The 17,760-nt window shown below is 36.5% G+C and overlaps 3 protein-coding genes across 3 annotated transcripts in view; 1 reads left to right on the forward strand and 2 right to left on the reverse strand.

Moving 5' to 3' along the window:
- Nucleotides 1–3,620, reverse strand: part of LOC125230185 (tRNA (adenine(58)-N(1))-methyltransferase catalytic subunit TRMT61A) — an 88,105-nt gene extending 84,485 nt beyond the window's left edge. The window contains exons 1-2 of the mRNA XM_048135253.1: nt 3,359–3,620; nt 3,066–3,222 (exon numbers count right to left, since the gene is read on the reverse strand). Of these exons, the coding sequence (XP_047991210.1) occupies nt 3,066–3,222; nt 3,359–3,553 (352 nt within the window). The 5' untranslated portion in view covers nt 3,554–3,620. The remainder of the gene's footprint in view (nt 1–3,065; nt 3,223–3,358) is intronic.
- Nucleotides 3,621–4,200: 580 nt separating this feature from the next.
- LOC125225844 (mediator of RNA polymerase II transcription subunit 24) lies at nt 4,201–7,399 on the forward strand. The gene has a single exon (XM_048129714.1). It carries the CDS (start codon nt 4,337–4,339, stop codon nt 7,277–7,279), a length of 2,943 nt encoding a protein of 980 aa, XP_047985671.1. The 5' UTR covers nt 4,201–4,336; the 3' UTR covers nt 7,280–7,399.
- A 587-nt stretch (nt 7,400–7,986) lies between these two features.
- LOC125233896 overlaps nt 7,987–17,760 on the reverse strand; it is a 169,688-nt gene continuing 159,914 nt past the window's right edge. Inside the window, 4 exon segments of the mRNA XM_048140064.1 lie at nt 7,987–8,369; nt 8,934–9,550; nt 9,809–9,855; nt 9,857–10,133. Coding sequence (XP_047996021.1) covers nt 8,323–8,369; nt 8,934–9,550; nt 9,809–9,855; nt 9,857–10,133 — 988 coding nt within the window. The 3' untranslated portion in view covers nt 7,987–8,322.

The raw sequence follows: 17,760 nt of genomic DNA on the forward strand, positions 1-17,760 counted from the left end.
TTCACTGGTTGTAGCAGAATGTGACCATCACACATCACATTCTACTTAGGCTTGGAATGGGCAACCATATTATTTATTAAATACTACAAATTCAGCTACAGCATAAGAAGTATGTTTTTAGAAGTATTGTTTCTGTTTTATGTTATGCTCTCACTACCAATAAACAATACCATATAATAATATATTACAGTTCTGTGGAAAGGGCAAAACCAGAAGCAGTCTTATTGCTAAAAGCAATCTCCCGTAGACTATACTTATGTAATAAAAAAGAAATTATACACACACAGTGTAACATTCTTTCACAGTGTAACTTCTATCCGTAAAACTTAATTTTCGCTAATATACTTTCCCTTTTTTTAATTTAATCTGTCAAAAAATTTATTTACCCTATGCCTCATTGTTGCAGCATCCACACCAAAAGGATTTCTTGTACAAATATAAAAAATTTTAAGCAATAAAAACTGTGGAACTAGATAATATCCAGAAAAAAAAAACAATCTTTTTTTAGGGTTCCGTAGTCAACTAGGAACCCTTATAGTTTCGCCATGTCTGTCTGTCGTCCGTCCGTCCGTCCGTCCGTCCGTCCGCGGATAATCTCAGTAACCGTAAGCACTAGAAAGCTGAAATTTGGTACCAATATGTATATCAATCACGCCAACAAAGTGCAAAAATAAAAAATGGAAAAAATAAATAAATAAATAAAGTGGTGGCTGAAATTTTTTTAAATTCCAACCCCAACGTGTGATATATTGTTGGATAGGTATTTAAAAATAAATAGGGGTTTACTAAGATCGTTTTTTGATAATATTAATATTTTCGGAAATAATCGCTCCTAAAGGAAAAAAAAGTGCGTCCCCCCCTCTAAATTTTGAACCATATGTTTAAAAAATATAAAAAAAAATCACAAAAGTAGAACTTTATAAAGACTTTCTAGAAAAATTGTTTGCAACTTGATAGGTTCAGTAGTTTTTGAGAAAAATACGGAAAACTACGGAACCCTACACTGAGCGTGGCCTGACACGCTGTTGGCCGGTTTTTTTAAAATTATAAATGTGCTTACTCATGGCCACATTTTAGTCCTAAAATATCATGTTACACCTTGTGTAAACTGGGTACTTAATACTTATACTACTTATGCCAGCTCAAAACAATAAAATTGGTGCAGATAGTAGGTATTTACACATGTACAGTCAACCAATTGGAACCCTAGGCCACTCTACAACCATGTCAAAATGACAAGCAGTAAGAAATTTCTTAAGCTGAGTTTAGACGTGCAAGTTATTGCTGCAAGTTTTGAGACAGAAGTATATGCAAGCAAGAGATGCAGATATTTGCCACTCACTCTTACCTATAGTTGCGTCTCAAAACTTGCAGCAATAACTTACTGGTCTAAACTCAGCTTTAGAATCTGATTTATAACGTCACAGTGACATAGTTCTACAGTGGCCTAGGGTTCCAATTGGTTGACTGTACAATTGTACATGTATGGGTAAATGTTCCGGCCCCAAGGCCCCCAATAAAAAAATGCCAATTTAATAAAAATTACAACATGTTGTGTTATGATGCTGTCATTTATTATAGTTTTGTTTTAAATATTTTATGTGACAGTAGCACTAAACTCGAAGTGGGACGATTTTGTGGCATATTATGTCATGTTTTGTTTGTATTGTATGAATAACCAGCTTCTATGTTATTTGTAATTCTAATGACTTTATGTATGACAATACTTTATTGACTAACAATACATATGAAGGTCTATTGGAATTGTTATAACATTTGTATTAATAAATTGAACAAACAATACTCAATGTAATTCCCATAAAGCATTTTTTGACAATTTATAAAGATTACTAGCTTTTACCCGCGGCTTCGCCCGCGTAATAAAAGTATTCATTAAGATTTTCATTTGGATACTTAGGTTTCTCTGTAGGTATATTTATCTGCGATTATTTCGATTGCACATAATACTTTTGCTTGCAATGATTGTAGAAATATTACACATCGACCACAGCGTAGGTAATTCTATATACGCTGGGGAAACCTTTATAAACATCCCACATAGCCCGTATTTCGACACTATGATCGGTGGGTAAAAAGTACTTTTTTCTATTATCCCTTACAATTTTTTACATTTTGCTTATACTTATCGCAAACGTAATCTTCAAGCAAGCAAACAACGATCGTCTTAGAGCACATTGATTGTAAGAGACCGCCGACCGATTATCCGTATCCCTCTAACGATACCCATATTATCCGTATCCGTATCCCTATCCCTATCGCTATCGCTATCGCTATCCCTATCGCTATCCCTATCCCTATCGCTATCCCTATCGCTATCCCTATCCCTTATCAAGATGTTTAATGATATAACACTTTAAGTTCTCGCGCTTTGTACACATATTTAAAGTCACAGGTCGAACGCGATTAATTAACATTATTTTTACCTTTTTTCCCAACGTTTCGGCCAGGTTGCACTGGCCATGGTCGCGGAAGACTGACGTCCCAGCAAAATGTCACCGGAGATGTAAACAACACAAAACTACCCGATATTAATTTATATAAATGTTCGGGGTAGACAAATAAATATAATCTACCCGCTTTTAGTTAATGTTTATTTCCCACCATGTTTATTTTAAAGGTAAAAATAATGTTAATTAATCGCGTTCGACCTGTATGTGACTTTAAATATATGTTTAATGATTTCTTATCAAGTGCTAAAATATAAAGTTTCATGGTTTTATCTTTTAAAATTAAGAAATCCCATACAAACTTTCAACCTCTTTTTCAACCCCTTCATCCCTTTTTTCGAAATAAAAAGTAGCCTATGTTTTGTCTCAGGGTCTAAAGATTATCTGTTCCAAATTTCATCAAAATCGGCTGCGTGGTTTAAGCGGGAAAGCGTAACAGACAGACAGACAGACAGACAGACAGACAGACAGACAGACAGACAGACAGACAGACAGACAGAGTTACTTTCGCATTTATAATATTAGTATGGATGGATAGTATGGATGGATGGATTTGCATAATAAATGTATTTTATATATTAATAAAAAAATACTCACCTGCTTCTATCACAACACAGCCTGGGACCAGATCAAGTTGTAACAAAATCATACTGATATCGGGAGTGTAGATAATTTGGGTGCGGTGAGGAAGGGTCACAGACCACAGTTCAGGAGTGGGCTGTAAGACATGACCCCAGCCCTTGGACAGTTCCACCTATTTAGATTATAATAGTTAAATAATATACATAGATCAGAAAAATCTAAAGTTATTCTTCATTAAAAATAGTTTAAATGGCAGTCATTATCAAACATGTTATAGGTATATTAGGCATTATAATGAAGAACCTTACCCGGCTTCCGTATTCAACTCCTATAAGATTCTTAACCTTCAAGGCACCGAATGTTGTTTGAAAAACATTCTCTACCAAGTCCCCCTTCTTGTTTTTTATTTCAGGCCGCACTTCTATTGCGTGGACATTGTTACTCAAATATAAAATAACAGTATCGCCTTCGTCAATTTTGTCCTTATAATTCTTGAAACTCATTTTTAGTATTTAACTCTAAATAAAAAAGTTTGTAAACAAAAAATAAATACGCTTTTGAAATTCAGCCATGTGGGTTTGACAACTTTGACATTAATGACATTTCTTTTCTACATTTTTATGCGTTCGGAACTACGGCCTATAATATAACCTAAATAATTTCAAATGGCCTTTCTTATTAAAGTAATAAAAAAACATGCGTCATGTTAATGGCTGAGAAGATCGAATAAGTAATTCAATTGGCTTAGTTCTATCGTACAGTCGTGTGGCTTTTTGTACCAAGTTTCATGACGACCTGTTAGTTGGAGTAACGTAAAAGGTTTTTGAACGTATCTTAGGCAGCTTTTTTTCCACTCTCGCCTCTTTAAGTTCCGATATACGTGATTGATAAACATTGTGCAGCAAAATATCGGAATTGTAACTGGATGCAAAAAATTGTCCCAAAGTATTTGAAATATGAAACATAATTTCAATTTGTGTTAGTCTAATTACTTTAAAGTAATCATAACGAATGTTATTTTTTGCTAAAATACAAATTATACTTTGAAACGAAACGTTGAACGTGGAAATAGTGGAAATAAATACCTCTCTCTCTTCTAGCGACTGTCAATAGTCATAGTCAAACAGTTGAAATAGTATCATTCGTATTGAGATTTAGCTTTTTTTCCTTTCTTTTTCTCAATAAATCTGCTTTCTGGACATTATTAGTGCCGATCTCAATTAAAATGCTCAGTGATCAATACGTGGCTAAAACATATCGAGTTTAGTTAACGAACTTTAACAATTATGGTGCAAATGGAGACGTCGAAGAGTACTAGTAAAACTAGTTCACTTAAGGCTCTCATATTGAAAGCCTGGAGAGAACGATGGACTGACATTCAATGGGGAATAAACATCAAGACCATCATACCTCGAGGAGTCAGCGGTGATCTATACAACCTGGCGGATTGTATTCTCCAGCAAGCCATGGTTGGATGCGGAGCAAACCAGTTAGTAATATCTTATCTTAAACATTCTTTGGCATCGCACATAGTCTCCTATGCTGCTGTACTACAGCGAATCTCGAAATTCGATGCATTTCATAAACCTCACTGCATTTTGAGTCTTCTGGAGTTTTTGGAAAGTTTCTTAGACAGTATAACCTGCCGGGGAAAACTAGAAGAAGAGGTAATAGCCTCAGCTGTGTCGTCGATAATACTGTGGCTTTTGCAAGTCTATCACTATTCTCTGAGTAAATATCCATCATCAAATACTATTCAAAGTCAAGAACTTCTGGAGAAGTCAACAGCCCTTCTCAACTCTATAGTAAGTACTGATTATTTAGTAGCTATGTTTTATCTAGCTAAGCAAAATAACCCTGATGAATACAATGAAGTAACTAAGAAGTGCCAAGAGATTACAGCCTTTATGATGATGAATACACAGTTCAAAGCTCCAGTGGCAATTCATGAGACTTTGCAAAAGGTTTGTAATATGGATATTGACAAAATAGCACCATTGAATCTCAAGCCGGAACCTGTCACTCATTGTTTGCAGGCATTAGTAGCTATAAACATTTTAGCAAACCCTAGTGCCGACATGCAACAGTTATCAACTCAACTTCTTATGATTAAGCGGATCAAGGGATATTCCCTGGGTAGACTCTTTTGTGAGCTAATCCGAGCTTGTTTCATTTCATTGAATGACTCTAGTAAAGATGCATCTAAACAAGCACTTTGGGCGGCTTTTACATTTCTTAAAGTGCCTCAAGTTATTAGTTACCTACATAGTACATGTGGCACCAGCAACAAAGAAGGAGATTATTCTGCAGAAACTGTTGAAGCCTTTGAGAAACTACTGCAGTCAACTCCATTATTGGACATAGTTGACACTAAGAATTCTTGTAACAGCATTGTGTCCTTGTTGGAACCCTTAGTCAAACTGAATGTAGTAACTGAGCAACATCTGTCCTACTTCAGCCAAAAACGTGAAAGCAAAGATGTAAAGTTGCAAAAATTAGAACCCACTGGTCTCCAGGGATCTGTGCCTTCATTTATTACACGGGCAGAACCAACTCTGGCTGGAATATTGAAGACAATGTCTGGAGATTTCCACAAAATGCAAGAGCAACTGTATGCAATGCTTTGTCAGATAGTGGGTGGAACTTCTCTTACAACAATCTTGGCTGTTGCAGCAGTTGAGGGGAAGTTAAAGTTGTTTGTGTCAAGACTTATCAGATTTAATGAATTTGCTTTACATGCAGCTAGTGAGAAAGGAGCTTCTCAGTCCAAGGTCTATATTTTTGACATTTCATTTTTGATTCTATGCTCCATTGTGCAAGACTATGGTGCTGATGCAGTTTTAGAAGACAATGGAGACTCTTTCTTTGAACAGTGGGTCAGAGAATGTATGCCACAAAAAGGTGTCCACAAGTCACCTGATCAAATTGTGCAAAAATGTGATCCATCCATTGTAGACATTTTTATTCACCACTTGAGTGCACCTGACTTTGATTTCAAAAATACCAATTTGAAACCTCACGAGCTCTGCATGAATGTAAGTCGAACTGTGAAAGAAGTATTATTTGCCTGGGAACAAGGCTCACTATCTGCAGTGGATGTTAAGAGAATGTTGGATTCTTTAAGGCAGAAAATGGCGTCTTTAGCTGTATGTGCTACTGTTTGGCTGTGTGCCTATATTGATGTTGTAATCCAAGATGCTTTCTTGAAGCCAATAAATATGATACAACAGTTATTGACTCCACCAAGTGAAGTAGAACTAGCCCAAATTGACAACTTTAAAGAGCGAGCTATTCTAATGTGCCAAATTATTAGAAAGATGCAATATGACATTCATCCTCCATCTGCACCAAAGAACAAAAATGTGACACTTCCTCACACAATTATTTCACGGCAGCCAATTTTAGAGCAATTACAATCGGCATGGGAGGATGTAAAAACGAGAGGCTATTTGCATATTGATGCAACACACATTATAGAAAGCCTTCTGAATACTGCAGGGCCAGTTTGGTTTGTTACCAATCTTGTAAAAGAAACTTTGAAATTTAGATACCAGGAAGATCTTGATAGATCTGTGGATGTAGTTCTTGCCATGTTCCATTTGGACATTGAAAAGTGTACTGAAGCTATGCTTCTACATGTCTTACCACAATATTTATACAATGCAAAGTTGTCAGAAGAACTAGTGGAGCCTCAATCAGCCACATTAGCTAAATTGGCTGTATACTGTGTTTTTGCCGCACTTGAGCAGAGCAGCACAAACAAGGCTCAGAATAATAGAAAACGCCGTCATGAGGATGCTGATGATATGGATGCAATGGTCTCCTCAAGTAAAGTTCGGAGACTGAATGACAATAGTACAGATAGCTCCGTGTATTATATGCAGGGACAGAGTGTGCCTGGAATGAATTTGAGAGAACCACTAGCATCTGCTTTGGAAACTTTGTATAAATCATTCTCGCAACTGGCTGGAAAAAATGGCGATGTGACTCCTCAGACACAATTTATACTTGAGTTTTTGGTGTATGTTGTACAGTGTGGTCAAGACAGAGCACAAGTGGTATTGCAGAAAATGCCCAGTGAACTAGTTCCAACACTGATAAAGGCTCTGCCTGATAGTTTCAATATAAATTTGATTTTGAGATTACATGATTTGTCTACTCCTTATGGCAGAAAAGATACTGCCAGAGACTTGTGTCTGCTCAGAAATATGAGACTGAGGCCGGAGTAAATGTTGTGTGTAAACTGTAAAAGTATTAATTACTTTTAGAATAAAATATATTGTTGGATTAAAAGTATATGTAATAGTATAATAATAAAGGTAAGAAATAAAACTTTTTAAAATGTAAAATCTTTACTTTTTCAAACTCAATTCAACAATGTAGCAATTAAAATTATAACTAGATTCCATGTAAGTGTTTACAATCAAACTTCCCACTTTTTTTAATTACCTAACTACTACTCTATTTCTGGACGGATTTTTATTACACATCAGTTTTTATAAATGTTACAGGTTTACAAGGCTCACATTTTTAAAACAGAATGCCTGTAACTTATTCACATTTTTCTTATAAAATATATTCTTTATTTTTAAGAGAAAGTCTCAAAATTTAAAAAATGTGTTGCATGATAAAAGGAAAATTAGGCTCCCTTGTTAAATATTTGAATCTGTCAGTGCAAGTTGAGTCAGCTCTGCTTTGCTGACTCATTTTGACACATAGGTAGGTGATCCTCGAAATTGTAATCAGGCGGGCAATTATGGTCTTTAAATAAATGATAAGACATCGGGCCGTCCCTATTGCCTATTTTATGCAATAGGGACGGCCCGATGTTTTATCATTTATCGCGCGACCATGATTGCACTGCTAGTTTCTTGGCTTTAAATACACACTTACCTATTTATAGTTTTACACTTCGAGACATATTACGAGCACATACTGGCAAATTCATATATTAATCGCAGGGATCGTGCTTCCTTTTTTACATAAAAGATCCTTATGTAAAATTAAATTATTTAACAGTAATATGTACATCGTATACACAACCTAATCACATTGTATGTGAAAAATTTATAATACTTACATAATGAGAGTAATTTGTACAAGTTTCATATATTAAATCGATAATATACAGTTTGCCTAGCATCAAAAAATCTTAACGCTATAAAGATCACAGGAGAGTTCCAGAGCTTTTTAACTAAATAAAATAAAATTTATTTGAATAGGGTAACATAATATTGAACTATTTTAGAAAAATTAAACATATTAACTTTAGTTATAAAGCAGGCTTCTTGGCATCCGGCGAATCAGGATGTGGACGATCTAGAACAAAAGAAAAAAGCTAAAGTAAAGGTTAACGGTCTCGTAGCGTAGCCGGCAGTGACCCGGCTGTGGACCTGGACGGGTTCGAATCTCGGTGAGCGCATTTATTTGTAAGTTTATCACAAGTATTAGTCTGAAGTGTAAATGTAAACTCCACAAAAACAACCTTTTTTTGTTCGGAGTTCGCGTTAGACCGCACAACTGACGTGCATTGGTTGCGCACAATGAGATTTGAGACTTATTAAATACTCTCCTATTTTTCCCCGTAAGGCCCCATACGTCAATAGTAACAACAAAAATTACATGAATTACATATAATATGGTACTTATACCGATCATTTTGCTTTGTGGTAGTCTAGTAAAACTATTTCTATTTTTAATAACATCATCAGACATATTAAATATTTACGAAATGAAACCCTCAATATGTATTGAAGTTAAAATATAAAACTTGTTGAATAAGTAAGTAAATCTATATTGAAATAAAGAACTTAGTTTAGGTAATTACTAATTAGGTAACAACTTGGTATTTTTCAACTCTTTCCTAACTCATAGATCACTTACCCATTTGCCTTCTAAGAATCTCTCCTTCCCTCGTTGCGTTATACGCTGGCGGTGGATTACTGACCCTCATTTGTAAGCTTATTCTATTAGGATTGCAATTCTCATCTACTGTGTCCGCAGTCGCGAACGATGGTCTCTGACTTCTGTTCCACGTTTGCTGCTGGTAGGAACTTTCGGTTGTTACTGTGTTACATCTATTGTTAGTATGAGGAACATATTGCTCTGGCGACCAGTCGAACACGAAGGTATGACTATAGTTTTGCGTGTAAGCGGACGGCGTGCCAGAAGGAGTTGGAGGAGTGGTTGTCACGTACGGACTCAAGTCCTGGTGACAGACGTCGGGGACTTTTTGAAGAGCCGATTCGGACCAAGTTGGACTTGGATTCCACTGATCGACCATTTCAGTTTCTGATATATTAAAGTTTTTAGACCCTGGTCTTCTGCTAGCTATTGACCCCGTAACTGCTACTAATGTTTCGCCCCCTGAAGTGACTGTGGATGGCGTGCACCGAGGCGACATGTTAGAAACAGGTGTGCTGGGCTTTTCGTCGGTATTCTTTCCTTTCCGTTTAGCGTTTGATTGAATTCTAGTATCTTCTATCCTGACATTGTGGTATCTGAAAAAATAATCTAATGTTAAACATGCGATTTAGTTATTAGTCGAACTAATTTAGAAACATCAATATAAACAGCTCGTTAATAGTTCAAGTTAGAGAATGAGATTTTAAATACTGGCAAAGTGAGACTTAAGGTAAGAAGTACGAAACTTCAATATTGAATTGTAGGTCTAAAATTCTTCGAACTTCTCCTCGCAGTCCTGTGACTAATCAGTTTTTATTCGGCTGGTTTATGAGAGACAGAAAAATGTCCAGTACCTGTTATCCTGTAATGGAACAGAGTAATCCACAGGTCCGTTGTCCGCCTCTTTCATACGCATAGTGCATCGGAGTTAAGTGCGGTGTCACATGTGGTATGTGAGGCTGCAGGCCTGGGTTCGGCATCATGACTTGGCTCCCGTTGATACAGACGGGTGGAGTCGGCGTGTACTGCATGGCTGGAGGGTACACTTGGAGATCAGGCGGCGGTGGCCCGTACATTCTAGTCGCAGCCTCGTAAGCTAGGCCGTAATGGAGCTTGGATTGGACGGCATAGTAATGGTAAAGCCAGGGATTCGCCTTCATGACTGTTGCTTCTTGTTCACTGTGAACAAAATTTTATTTCAATACTCTTTCCGATAACATAGGCTACTAGCCGCCGATATACATAAAGTAATTCGAATATGTACATCAGTCACCTGCAATAAGATGCTTTTCAGAGGCAGCAATATTATCTGACACGATTTTATTAGTAGAGTCATAAGACCGTGTCATATATTTTTGAGGCTTCCAAAGAGTAAGATATTATTGTAGGTGCCTACTTGAGACACGTTAAAAAGTGACTAACGTTAATAATTATCTATATATCGCACAAAATATGCACCATGCATACCTAAATCACACCAAGGTTCACGTATCCTTTCATATTATTAAAACAAAATACGTAGGTAGAAGTAGGTACTTATTTTGTAGGTAGGTCCACAATGAGTTTACCTATCAAAATGAACCTTACTAACGGCATTCCTTTGGTAATTCGTAATTATTCAATAAATAGAGCAGCATACGAAAGGACATAATAAAGCTATTTAATGTTTGAGGTAATTTCATCTGAGTTAATGTGCATGTGGGAAAGAATTCCCCTCATCAGTGCGTTGTTACAAGGTTCGGCCATTAGTGCGCACCAGAGTGGGAACCACTAAAGTTTAATGTTTATATTAATACCGTACATCTTTGTAGTAATTCTTGCAATGCCAATATAATTTGAATTCATTTAGCGTAAAGTTTCCGATTTGTTTTTATTTTACTTAAATTTATTAACAGCCTATCCAACTTCAATGCCTGCAACATCGTCCGCGTTTAATTTTCAGTAGGAATTATGGCGATGCTAGCTGATTAAGAATGAAAAGTTTATATCTAGAGAGCGGATTTCATGTAGCGATTTAACACTTTCGAAACCGGGCTCTACGCGGCGCTACGACATTTTCGCTACATACGGGGAAACCCATGTAATCGGCTACGCTTCTACGAGCGGTGTACCCGACAGTCGGGTTCTTGGTAGCGAAAGTGTTAAATATTAATATGGATATGACTCGCATAATTTATTATTTTTTCTACACTCAAAAAATGTATAAAAGTAAAACCCATTTTGGATGCTTTTTTGAATATTGTGCAAAAATAATAATGATGATAAAATTAATAAATAAAAAAATGTTTGTAAATTTTTAATAATTTATTTATATAAATTCTTGTAAAAACTTCTATATTACGACTCAAAGAATAGAAAAATGAAAATAATTCGCTTCCTGTATACAAACTCCTTTATTTAGAATAAAATACTTGTCTTTAAATGTAGTTATTTACAAAAAAAACCTACATTTAAAGAAAAGAAAAATTACATTTACAAAAAATAACATTAATTTCATCATTAGTTAGCGAAGTTTGCGGTGTGCGATGTGGATGCGATAGATTGTAAGACCTTATTATAATCCACATGACAAGTAATTAAAAAAATGCACTAACATTATTTATATCTGAAAACTAGTGTGTACTGGTTTCGGTACTGATATTATTTTGGTATTTTCTAGCATGACTTAGTAAATTCGTTGGTTAAGATATTCGCTCATGTTCTGAAGAGGCTCTCAATGCAACATCAACAGACTGTAGTGTTTTTATGCATATTGTCATTTATTTTTATAATAATGTACCCACCTCTTTGTAAAATACAAATGTCTATGAGTTCTAGATATGTAAGTAGCTAGGTGTGTATTCAAAGGCTCTAACTGAGAGATACATTCGTTTCAGAATTAAACTAAACAGAAGCTTAAATGTATTCGCGATAACCCGCAATTCTATAGACAATAAATTAAAATCAACCGAACGACAATAGCACTCAGTGTTCCCGCCAGTAAGGTAGTATTAAATTTGTAGGGACCTCGGTTAACCTTTAGCGCACACCGACGTTTGAGTAAGCCAACCTTTAAGATAGTGGTTGCAGGGAAATGTCACATAGTTGGACTCAGCCCTGGACCTATATAGGCGCAGTCGCGCGAAAAAGTGTTAAAGGAAAACACGAGGAAATTATGTGGAGTTTTATACGACATATTGCTGACTTAAAATGTCAATTTAAATGTAAGAAATGCGGACGTTCATGTCGCTCCCGGATAGGTCTTTATAGTCTCGAGAGGAGTTGTCTCTCACATTCAGACGCTGTTTAAATCATCTGTCAAGATGTACGAGGCCTTATGACGATGATGATTGCTGACTTAACTGCGGTCACCTACTTACTGGTAGCTCTACCAGCTGTAGACTTCGTGACGTAAGCTTTTTAATCAAAATAATAATAAAACATCAAATTTAATATCGGTAATGTTGAATAGCGAATAGAATAGGTAGAATAGCGACTTGTAGATGAGAGACCTCCAGTCAGACAGGAGAATTTTTGTTCATAAATAGAATACCAATTTATTATGTGCAGTATATAGTAGTTCACAGGCTGATTTAAAAAAGTGACTTTAGTTGGCGACGATACATCAAAAGTTTAGATATGTGTTGGACGGCGACAAATCGCTTTAGCATTCGCATTAGGAAAGAGATAGCGCCGAATCAAAGGGCGCGGATAGCAGCGGGGATGTTTACACACGTTCTGCATTAATGAACTTGGCCTTAAGGCTAATGGTAACTTATTACGCGGCTTTTACATTTTGAGCTTTATTTCATTCTTTCGCTCAAACAGGGTAAAATCGTACGCTATTATACGTACACGACATGAACAAATCCCTAGTAAAATCTGAATGAATAGGTACTAATTTACAATTCTATACTCAACACACTAGCTCGAAAAGGCTCTCATTAGCCTGTGAAAACGGATGACAAAAAACTATTTTATCGGACGAAATTAGGGATTTTGCTAGTTTAGGTTTGCTAGTAAATTTTGAGTGGTTTCGTCATATTGGCTAGTACTTATATCATTAGTTTTATATGATTATTTTGTATGTTACATATTAATGTATTATTCGGATTTATTGTAGGTATCTATTTATTTATTTATTTATTAAACTATAGAATTACAAAATATTCTCTACAAAACTACAATTAGTTTGACTTGATCTCGTACTTAATGGTATGGTATCTTTTATCAAGGCAATAATTTGTGATGTTTGCTAAACGTAGGTACCTACCCTATTTATGTGTATAAGTTCCTGCCCTATTTATGTGGGTAGTGTAATGTGAATACAGCCTAATAGCTAGAGAAAAAGTAGCGTAGGTAGCGTAGGACTAACCCGACGGGGTCAATAGCAATTAGAATTAATTAGTAGAATTTACTGCTCGGTTCGCATTATAGAAGTCGTTTCAAGTTCCGAGTGTTCCGACGATTGGCAAATAATTTTCTAAGGAAACGTGTATTGTCGCAAATTATACTAATAAATAAGATCAATCTGATGCTGGTAATTGGTTTCGTTGTTTTGTTCCAATAATTCAGTCCAGCAGGCATCCTAATCGCGGACAGGCATTTACCTACGTCAAGTTATTTATTTTGATGATGTTAAGTTAAGATTACGTTTTATTTATGTGATTGTTTGGTATTCCAAATAGTATAATACATGTTTGATAGATTTGCAAGGAGTAAATTCGAACATTTTTATTTTACCAAATATAGGTATGTACATGTATCGTATGTGAGGTGATATTTTGTTTGACATACAGATGAAGTTTGTAAAACTTATTTGAGTCTAAAAATACTAGAATAGGAACATGCAGGTAATTCCTCACTGCTTATAGAAACAGCTTTTTCCTTAGGCGTATCCCGTTAATGAAATCTGCGTATGTATGTATTTTTTAAAGAATACCTCGTTATGCATAACCGAGTTAATGGAATGTTGGAAATCGTATCCGTCGCTGCTTCCCGCCAATTTGTGCGTCCGCGCAGGCCGACGCATAAATCTCTGCGACATGACGTAGGCGGTCGACATGTTGACAATTTGTTGTCGTTCACTGTATTTGCAAGGGGGTGCGTCCACTGACGATGTTTTGCAATTTAATTGTTATGCAATATGATAATAATATAATAAAAGTTCACGATAAACTTACATCTACTCCACATTTAATAATGTCATGAATTTCATATACCTACATAAATAGGTATTATTGTATATTTAGTTTATATTTTACATGGTCGTGTTAGTACCTAAAAATAATAACCTTAGTGAGGCCTAGAGATAAAAAAAAAACACTTATAAATACATACATATGTATAAATTCGCTTCATTGCTGTTGAGTAGCTTGGCTTAAAGCTTTAAGTGTTGGACCGGCGTTTTCCAGCTAGAACCAACTTTATAATCCCTTCAGACTAATACGAGCCTTCCCTAACTAGGTGCGTTATTTATTGCAGTAAATCTATCAAAACTGATAACTGAACGTGTCTGAACCTAAATGGGCAGCTAAATCTATTTATATAGGCAAAACTAAGTTAAGACCGGTGCTCCTATTAAATTCGCTATCCACATAATCCCGGCTCATTATTGAAGGCATTTCGTGGTAGCAGTATTTCGTATGCGTGGAAAGAGAATGACACATGTGCATATAGGCTGGGTTGTCTCTTAAGGCATTATGGTGGCAAGGGTGGTATTTGTCAGTGGAAAGCACGAAGTAACATGAGTAGGTTGCGCAAGCGCATCTGGGCAGGAGACAAATGACGCAATCGCGCGAACAATGCGCGCTTGTGAGCAGTGGGATTAGGCTTTAGGGTGAATTTTGGGGCGATAATTTATAAGAGCTAGCGATGCATGGGGAATGTGGAGTTGTGGTTGTTTGGTGTCAAATATCTTTACTGGTCATTTGTACCCTTGATCTTATGTTTTACGTCGTCAAGATTGCTAGATGGCGAGATTAGATGGCGTTAGAAACTTAGTGTTAATTTTTCTTGTTGAGAACTTTGTGGCCACTGATTTATTATCCATGTGGCGGGTTCCGTTTTACATAAGTTTAGGTAATATTATAAGCTATCTGATTTAATTAAATTAGGTAACTATTTGTTTGGGTTTATTAATTTTAGAGTGCTTTATTTCTGTTTGTTTAGGAAACTATTGTATTATGAATAAACATTTCAACAAAATTTAATTTGAAGTGCCTCGTTATACGAGTTCTAGTTTGTACCACAGTTGAAGCTTAACCTAAGTGCCTGCGGGCCACATGGTCACCGCCCTTTGTGCCTGATTGTTTAGGTCAGCTGGGCTGTCACCCACTCGTGCATTGAAATTAATTTAGATTTACAATCTACCCAGCGCCTACTGGCGGTTCAGATGAATTGCCTCTTAGTCATGCTAGTTTATAGGGATAATAACATTGTTACTACAAAGTGTGCCCCTTTAATGAGTACCTAAGGCTAGTTTCGTGTCCGTTATTGATTTCGTTGGTAGCTGAATTAGCTAGTTAATCAATAATGCATTTCAAAGGAACTTAAACTAAAGCTTATCATGAAATTGAATGAAAGCGTAAACGTTTTAATTAGCGAGAAACAATAGGCTTTTAACCGCAAGCGCGCAACTAACGGCTCAGGTTCGAGTCAAAAGCTTTTTATATTAAAACGTAATTATTAAACCAAAGTGTTCCAGCGTTCTCTAATCTTCGCAGCACAATCAATAAAATTACAAGCTGCGTCGTTTAAAATTAGTCAAGTTTTCGTGTATTTTGTGGCTATAAAATATGGTTGGTATTAAAGCGTGGAGCGGCGCCATCGATCAGGGCCGGCGCTTGTTAAACACAGTTTCTCACATCACAACAATAGCCCTCTGCGGGCATATTTCAAACCATCCGATAGCAACATCGGCCGGCCGATCGGCTCGCAAGCCGCACTCTAACTCAATAAATCACCTCTTTACAATATTTATTCGCCGGTAACCCCACCATGGGTTCGCGATGCTATTTCGCTCGGTAAACGGAATGTTAAACACGGATGTGAAGCGATAAAGGCATGATGATGATGGACGCGCAGGGTGATGCTATTCCTGAACACTGCGCCGCTTACTGCTTAGTCCATCAAATTACAGACCAAACGCCAAACCGCCAAAACCGCCATGAACTTAGTTTATGAGGTTACTTACTCGTAGATTAAAATTTAATGTCAATTGTAATTAAAATTAAGGGCGTTCCCTGCGCCAATGACCTTCGATTTGACTCCATTGATATTATGATAGTTTCTAAAATCTATCATGTTAACAGCATCGTCTTTAAAACAAAATAGTATCTCATAATTACTTCACAGGTCATTGTTTCTGTGATATTTGGCATCAAAGTTGATCAATTTTAGGATCAAAAATAGTTTCTTGGTCATAACATTTGATTTAATTTGTTATAATTAAAATCCCTCTTGCATTATTAAAAAAGGCAAAGGTAAATCCAAACATGTCGATTTCATGTATATAACACCCTTCACTAAAATCAAATATCGATAAAAGTGTTTTTAGATCATGATTTAAAAAAATCATAAAAAATAAATATTATTTTTTTCAAAATAGGCTCTTACGAATAGAGATAAGAAATTGAAGAACCGATAGCCGTTTATCTTGTAATTCTATCTGTGTGTAGTGTAGTGTGTATGTATTTAAGAGTTTTAACTCAAACTTGTCAGAATTCGATGAAAAACTTGTGGAGCCCCTTAAGGCTTTAATAGCATAAAATCTGAATCTAGTCTGCTTAAACTAGTATGAATACGTATTCTATTGACACGGAAAACTACTATGAAGTGTGTGTGCCGTGGATAAGTTTTGGGGCTGGTGTGTAAAGGTAGTACAGGTATATTGATTTAAACTAACACGATCTTCACTCATATTATTAAATTAAAACGGGACTTAATCGCGTAAAACTTACGTTTTATATTTAACCCGACGTTTCGGACATGACATTACGTCCGTGGTCACGGGTAGACTGGCTGGGAGTTGTATCAACATCTTCTAGCTGTACGAGTTTTTCGAACTACCCGCACTTGATTGTCATCAGTCACTTTTACACTAGGGTTGCCACTCTGCCTACATACAACACTCACGACATCCGATGGTATGAGACGGGAAGTCGGGTTGTCGGCAACCAAGACGAAAGCCTGCGAAGAAGCATCCGAATGTTGCAAGACGACCGGCATTTATGCCCTATGTCAAGGGAGTGACAGACAAGGTTGGTACCATACTAAAGAAGTATTCGATACAGACTGTGTACATGCCGTTGTCGAAGGTGGCGGGGCAACTAAGGTCAGCAAAGGATGTTATTCCATATCAGACGCCAGGCGTTTATAAGATTGACTGTAGCTGTGGTAGTTCTTATATTGGAGAAACCAAACGCACCATAGCGGAAAGGGTCAAAGAACATATCGCGGCGGTCAAAAAACGACAAATAAATAAGTCTGCGGTTGCCGAGCATTTGCTAGAGTCAGGACCGAACCACTGGATTGAACTGCATAATCCCAAAGTCCTTTCAACTGAACGTCTTTACTATAGCAGGAAAGTACGTCAAGCGATTGAAATCAGGAAACATCGTAATTTCAATCAAAATGAAGGGCAAGGGATTTCATCTTCGTGGAATCCAGTGATTAGCAAGTGTAAACGTGAGAAAACTTCCCGTCTCATACCATCGGATGTCGTGAGTGTTGTATGTAGGCAGAGGGGCAACCCTAGCGTAAAAGTGACTGATGACAATCAAGTGCGGGTAGTTCGAAAAACTCGTACAGCTAGAAGATGTTGATA

Source organism: Leguminivora glycinivorella, chromosome 1 (assembly GCF_023078275.1).
Source record: "Leguminivora glycinivorella isolate SPB_JAAS2020 chromosome 1, LegGlyc_1.1, whole genome shotgun sequence".
In the NCBI taxonomy this organism is placed as follows: Eukaryota; Metazoa; Arthropoda; class Insecta; order Lepidoptera; family Tortricidae; genus Leguminivora; species Leguminivora glycinivorella.